Source organism: Dryas octopetala, chromosome 9 (assembly GCF_963921425.1).
Source record: "Dryas octopetala chromosome 9, drDryOcto1.1, whole genome shotgun sequence".
Taxonomy (NCBI): Eukaryota; Viridiplantae; Streptophyta; class Magnoliopsida; order Rosales; family Rosaceae; genus Dryas; species Dryas octopetala.
The window spans coordinates 15,870,514-15,877,670 of NC_141374.1; the positions used below are offsets into that span (position 1 = coordinate 15,870,514).

Here is a 7,157-nt window from a genome sequence, read left to right on the forward strand (position 1 = left end):
TGTTCATCAGCCATGGAAACTCTTAGCATATTGACCGACGTTGCAAACTGGTAACTTCTAGAGGACCTGTTTGTGATCCATAGATTTCAGAATGGTATTTCTGCTCTGGGTATTGATTGTCCTAAGCTAACTAGCATTTTCAAGTTGTAAGAATAAAGCTCTAGGTTCTCTTCAAAGATTGGCACCGGAATCCAGATCATTCGGAGATCTTGCCAAATTGATGGCGTAGCATCTCAAATTCTGGTGTGTTGGAAAATTGTTCGGCCCATGAACAAGCCCCTGTCATAAAGTTGCAAGTAACTGTTTCGTTTCTGCAAGGAAGCATATGCTGCGTGGTCAAAATTTGTGATACTAACAAGCTACTTCTGGTAATGCAAACATGACCTAGCTCGTTGTGTTGTCGCAATGTGTGGAGGTCAAAATTGCACGTTATCAACCTCTACCCTCAAACGTGGGGACCAAGAAATGCCTATTTACTGCAAATGATATATTAATTGAATTTATCTGATTTCCTTGTTTGTCAAAGCGTGTATCACTCAGAAAATCAGGCAGCAAATTAGTTGCTCATTATAGTTTCATAACACACGGTTTTCCTATTATACCTTTCTTTGTATAAATAAATAAATAAATAATAATAATAAGTGAAAGATACACAATCTTTCCCTCCAAGGCAGAATAAGAAGGAAAAGGGTCCAGCTTGTGTCGACCTACTTAGGGCCAAAGGTTCTCTACTAGTATATATTTTATGGGATTTTTTTTGTTTTTTTCTTCTTTGTTTATGATATTACTAGCTTCTGCCTACTTTCTTTTATCCCTTGTTCTTTATAAACTACAAGAAATTTGGCTGTCAAACGCCTAGGATTTCAAAAGGAATAAATATGCTCATAATTGTTTCCTTTTGAAATTCTTTACAAATATGCTCATAAGTCATAATTGATGAGTACAAATTCTACATGATAGTATTTTGGTGGTCCGGAAGTAAAATGGAAGAATAGCATCTTCCGTATACCAATAAGCTCGAGGCACTATGCATATGGGAATTTTTTTTTTTTTGGGCCTGTTAGGAATATGAGAATTTGACCCTATCCTTTTTTCATTGTTATTATTCTGCTTATATTTAATTTTTTATGTTTGAGGATTGTATTGGCCTCTCCCACACTCGTTTTGTGAGTAGTAGTCTGCTGTGTTTGGGCCTTTGGCCTTCCATTTCACCAAAAATAGTAAATACCTCTTTAGGCCGATACTACTCTTTAATTTAATCAGTGGACGAGCTTCAGTCCTTGGCACGTGGGTTCAGCAGTTTCATTACGGTTGGTCTCACAAATCACACTTCATGCTTTGTGTATTTTCATGGCCAAAAAAAATGCTTTGTGTATTTAATTTTTTTTTTCTCTCTCTTTATGCTCTCGAACTGTGATTTCATGTGCATATTTTTATTTTTTCCAAGAAATAACTTTGGATATCTTCAATCCATTAAGTCATCAGCTTTTACGTTTTTTCCTTGATCATGGCCAACTGAAAGTTAATATAAAATATAGCATACCACTTTATAGTTGATCCAATGTTTATCTCCAGACATATGTTCATCTGGCATCAAATTGGACAAAAGAATAGGAATACATGTAGAAATTTTGATCAAGAACATCACCAGATGAATCGATGAGCTCAACTAAGTTAAAAGTGATAAAAAAACCAAACTGCTCAATCACAGTGGGACACATAATCAAGGCTCTTTAAACAGAGGCATGCCACTAGGCACTATGACATGAATTCCTCAGTACCCCTAATCAAAGCTCTTAAACTGCTCAAGACATTCATTACGTTTAAGAGAAAAATATATGGCCAAAGTTTACTTTTAGTTTCAGTAGTTTGAATTAGGTTTTATTTTTATTTAGTGTCAATTCTTCTAATTTTAATTCTGTAATTTATAAATTGTTGTAATTTAAGAATATATTAAGATTTTTGTCTATTAATTTTTTAAATTAATCATTCAATCATTAACGATATGTAAAGTACATGATCAAAATCAAAATAATTTGTAAGATACATAATTAAAAACACAACGAATTTAACGATTTGATTAACGAAAATACTAACTTGTCCTTGAATTGCACGTAATCAAAATTATAACAACTTAAACTACTGAGACTAAATAAAATTTAACTCAAATTAGAGAGACTAAAAATAAACTTTGTCCAAAAAATATCTAAAGATTCATTGCTTTAGTCCAAAAGAAAAAATCTTAAACTTCAATCAACAAATGTTTGAATAGAATATCCTCCCCATACAATCTCTCCACCGACCAATCTGAGCACTGAGCAGGTCTTTTTAAAATGACCCAAGTCCCCATGCCAGCAAGAGTTTTTTTTTTTTTTAAGTGAAAGGATGTTTGTAAGGGTATTATGGTAATTGCACAACTTAAAAATACAGTGGGTTTGGTTTGGTCTGGGTTTGGGAACCGCCTATGAAGCCCATCTCTGGGCCCGAGAGCAGGGATTTTAAAACGAGGGGCACCCACCCAAAAACAATTAGCGCAGCACCGCCATTTTCCTAAACAAAAGAAAGGCGGTTCCGCTCGTTTTCATTATCTGTTAACTGTTTTCTTCTTCTTCTTCAACCTTCTTTGTGATGTCATCCCTCTTCTCCAAGTAAAACCTTTTCTCATTTAAATACACACACACAACACAATACCCAATACTATACCCTAATACCCATTTCAAATCGTACAAGTTTCTTCCCCAATTTCTATTTGGGTTTTCTGTTTTTTTCACAATCAGTGTTTTAACTTCTTCTTGATCTGAATTTCTTGTAGAAACTTTTACCAGCCTCTTAAAGATTGATCAGAAATGTATATGGTCGTTAGTTAGTTAGTTGGTTCGCCTTCTTGGGGCGTTCTCTGAATTTGCCGACTCTTCCTCAGTTTTTCATATACTTCTTCTTTCGTTTTCTGTTTGTTTGAATCTTGGTTTTGAAACAATTTTCGTGCTCAACACTTTTGTGGGTCTGAATCAACTTTTTGTTTAATTTTTTGCTTTGATCAGAAAAAATTCGTTCTTCGTTTGCTTGACTTGCAAGGAAAAGCTTATACATGTATATCTTCAGCGTTTTAGACCACTTTCTTTGATTTCAGATTGTAATTTCTGTGATCGTTTTGTTTTAGTGTTGTTATTTTTTTTTTTTTCTGGGTTCGGTTGCAATGGAGTTTGGCGGTGAACAACGTCGGTTATCCTCTGTTTTCTCTGATGGGAACCCACTTGGTTTTCCAACCTTGCCTTCGAACAATTCACCAAAAGATGAACTCGGTGATCAGTTTGCGGATTCAAGCACCAGCGACATGGCCTCAGAGACCTCCCAAGATCAAGACTCGTTGATCTCCGATTGCGAAAGTGTCATCTCCGGTGAGAGTTCTGAGCAATCCCAAATGTTCAATGATGGGTTGGTCAAACTTGTTGAAGGGGAGAGAGTGCACGACCTCATCAAGCAAAGGTTTATTTCGAGTTTGGGTTTGCTTGGAAGGCATGCTACGGTTATGGCCATTCATAGAAACTCTTATTCTAGTGTTATGGGACAGGCAAGGCTGCGTGCGTTTCAAGTTTACTTGAAGGCTGTGGAGGAGAAGTGTGGTGGTAGCCCCAATGTGAAGTATGCTTGGTGCTCACCATCTTCTAAGAATGAGATTTCTAACATTGTTTGCCATGGTTTTGGTCACTGTGAGAAGCCTGAGAGCAATGGGCTGTATGGCTGTGGCGTCTATCTTGCTCCTGATGATTCTCCTATTGAATGGTAAGTGATTGTTTTGTCTTTAATTCAATTTAGAATTGAATTGACAAACGTGTTTGTTGACTAATTCTTGTGTCATTGACATGTACACATTGTGTGTGGTTCATTTTAGACTTTCTTGATGAGTTAGTTTTTTATTCTAACAACTGCTTATTTGTATTTTAGTGTGTGAAAGTTGAATTTCTTGGTTATGATTTCTTGGTCTAATTGAACTAGGAATGTCAACATTTGGTTGACAAATTTGTTGTGTTCTGTAGTGTGGAAAACTCAAATGTTGATGAAGACGGTCTGCGACATCTTTTGCTTTGCCGTGTTATATTGGGGAAGTCAGAGGTTGTGCATCCTGGTTCTCAACAGTATCATCCGAGTTCCCAGGAGTTTGATTCGGGTGTGGACAATCTTTTTGCTCCCAAGAAGTATATAGTATGGAGTACCCACATGAACTCTCATATCTTGCCGGAGTATGTCATTAGCTTCAGGGCTCCTGCTTGCTTGAAAGGTATGCAACTTTCTTGCCTTTTGTCTTTATGATGGATTTGTTTTGACAGTGTTTGAAATCTACTAGATGAGGATGTTCTAACCGTTTGTTTCATGGTGTAGGTTTCTCAAAGATTCAAGAACCAATTAAAAAACCAACTTCACCTTGGGTGTCATTTCCAACTCTAATTGGTGTACTCTCAAAGTTCTTACCACCACCTACCATTGCTTTGATCAGCAAGTACCATAGAGATCACAAAGTAAGTACTTACTGCATTGCATTTGTAGCGAGTACTCCTTTTTTAATACAATTGAATGATGTCCTCATTTTTCTGAATCCTTTTCTTTTTTCAGGAGAAGATGATCTCTCGGAATGAACTAATACAAAAAGTGAGACGAATAGCAGGAGACAAATTGTTGGTTGCAATCATCAAATCTTTCAGAGCTAAGGTATGAATTTGATGTCTTCTTTCACTTTTCTGAGTGTGGAATTGAAATTTTATTTTCAGCTTGTCCTGTATCCTTGTTAAGCATTGAATAATATACAAAACAAATGCTATAAAATTGCTTCAAGCTTAGCACTATTGCAATTTATTTTCTTTACTATGTCCATGCTGAAGCCTTGTGTCTGTCAACCTGAGATTATGTTGCAGGTATATTCTATTTGTTTATTGTTCATTGCCTCATAGATATATTGATTGGTGTAATTTGTTAATCTAATGTAGTAATTATATTTATTTTGCATGATTGTGTCTACCTGGTTATTGCTCAAAGTAACGAGCCTAGCCAATCATTGGTGGGTACTTTCTTACCAAGGCAGAGAACTTATTTGAGGCAGTCTTTCTAGAAGTAGGTTTTGTTACCACAAAAATCTGCTATGGTAGACGACGTGTTGCTATTGTGGCCCATATAGGAGGTTCCTCAAGTCGAATAAAAACTTGAATCTATCCAGGGAATAATGAGTTGTAAGACAAACGTTTCTTAGTCATGTTGATTTTTTCCTGTTCTCTCCTTTATTCATTCTCAGCTTAGTTATGCTTTTGTGCATGTAGCAGTCGTCCAATCACGCCTAATTTGACAGAAAAGGGGAATTCCTTCTTGTTACTCAATTGGAATTGCCCCACAATTGCACATATTCTTTGAGCTTGTGCTTGCTTACAAAGATTCCATGAGTTATATTGTCTTTTAAGTGTTCTCTGGTGGTACCCTTTTCAATTTTGATTCTTTTTCTTCTGTTCTCCTACTTCCCACGTATGCACAATTTGTCTAGAATAATCTGATTGTAGGTTTTGTATGCAGCAATGCAAACCTCTTAGGAAGGTTGCTCAAAATGGAGGCAGGACTGGGATGGAATACAAAAATAGTGCAGCTCAAAATGGAGCCAGGAATGGGATGGAATACAAAAATAGTGCAGGCGGTGTAGATGAACTAATTTTGCTGGGATGAGTGAAGAGTGCACAGTTGCAAGTCGTTGTAGGAGGGGGATACTAAGGATATTAAAGGTGGATCAATTTGACATATTCTAACTACAAGTGAGGGATCCAGCAGAGATGCCCTGAAGGGGTTTTCTGGGATTTGCTGGAGTTTTAGGATCTACTTAAAGTCAATAGTGCTTTACCTGACCTTTTTTTTTTTTTTTTCTAAGAATCACATGGTTGTTGTACTGGTTGAAATGGTGTCTCCACCATTGATGGTTGAGGATGTATTCCCTTGTATCTTTTTCCTCTTTCTTTGCTTTTTTTTTATCACATTGATGGAGAAATGATGCCCCCAATGACTTGACCCTTGAATGAAATAAGTAAAAAATGACTCGACTGTTGAGAGACCAAAGAAAGGGGGCATATATGCCCGCTACTTGGTCAGTTGTTCAATCACATTCTTCGAATCGAATGATTCCAAACCATTTGGATTTTGGGATGTCCAAGACTTGGTGGATGAGTTCCTCTAACAGGCATGGTTCACAATTCACATGGGCAGGCTAAGCCCGACTTTCTGAGCCTAGCTAGTTCTTTTAAGTTCTGTTGTCATGAACTAGTTAGGATTTATGGTTATTCTTGGTTTTTTTTTTTTAATGGGGCTGAAAAAAAGAAAAAACATGTGAAATTGAGGATAGAGTGAGAAAGTCGAGAATGGTAATAGAAGCACTCCAAGTGAAAAGGCTAGTTATAAAAACCACAAGTCCACAATGGATCATTGGTGGTTCCAACTTCCAAGCATAATTACGCGGTTCTGGGCTTTCTTGGTCATAAATCTAACAGAAACCCAACAAAAGCCCAAAATTGATCGAAGTTGGGCCTGAGTCTTAGTGGCGTCAATATTCTTATAAGTCATATCGTCACCAAAATATCTATTTTTTTAATCAAGGCAAAAAAAAAACAAACCTCTTACAGTTGCTAAAGGACAAGAGGAAAATGTGAAAGTTAAAATAGGTTCGAAAATGATACTAAATGTGACAAGCCTTCCAGAGGATGTATTCCTCATGAAAATCAAATTTTTCTTTTTGCTTTGCTAAAGAAGTTGTGACTTGTGAGACATTTCAATGGATGGTCGGTCCATAATTCATAAAATTATTGGGAAACGACAACTGGTTTTGGTAGTAACTGTGGGTCCTGCTGATCTACTCCAAGTAATTAAGCATAAAATATAGAAAAAAAACAAGTTGTATATGTTTTATTTCTCAAGAACTTTACTACGAGTACATTACTAGTTAGATGCAATTGTCATTTCAATGACTTGTCCAGAATTCTATTATTCTTCATACTGATTACAACAAGCTAGGTAATGTAATTTTCACACAGCTTGAGAAGTAGGCACAAATGTCAAATGTGATCAATTGGTTTTAACATTTTTTCTTCATTTTTCTATTTTTGTAGGAAAGAGCTAGGAATTGTTGCTCCATT

At 36.3% G+C, this 7,157-nt stretch overlaps 1 protein-coding gene across 1 annotated transcript; it reads left to right on the plus strand.

The window, feature by feature from the left end:
- Positions 1-2,517: 2,517 nt before the first annotated feature.
- LOC147274778 (putative inactive poly [ADP-ribose] polymerase SRO5) lies at positions 2,518-6,024 on the plus strand. The gene is made up of 5 exons (XM_086257398.1): positions 2,518-3,783; positions 4,038-4,279; positions 4,381-4,517; positions 4,612-4,707; positions 5,557-6,024. Exons 1-5 carry the CDS (start codon positions 3,197-3,199, stop codon positions 5,701-5,703), a joined length of 1,209 nt encoding a protein of 402 aa, XP_086113524.1. The 5' UTR covers positions 2,518-3,196; the 3' UTR covers positions 5,704-6,024.
- The last annotated feature ends 1,133 nt before the right edge of the window (positions 6,025-7,157 follow it).

What these genes read in the sequence shown, in the direction of transcription:
- LOC147274778 (XM_086257398.1), top strand. Translation starts at nt 3,197, where the DNA reads ATGGAGTTTGGCGGTGAACAACGTCGGTTATCCTCTGTTTTCTCTGAT. An exon ending in GGCTCCTGCTTGCTTGAAAG is followed by an intron (nt 4,280 to 4,380) that starts GTATGCAACTTT and finishes TTCATGGTGTAG; the next exon opens with GTTTCTCAAAGATTCAAGAA. An exon ending in AGTACCATAGAGATCACAAA is followed by an intron (nt 4,518 to 4,611) that starts GTAAGTACTTAC and finishes TTCTTTTTTCAG; the next exon opens with GAGAAGATGATCTCTCGGAA.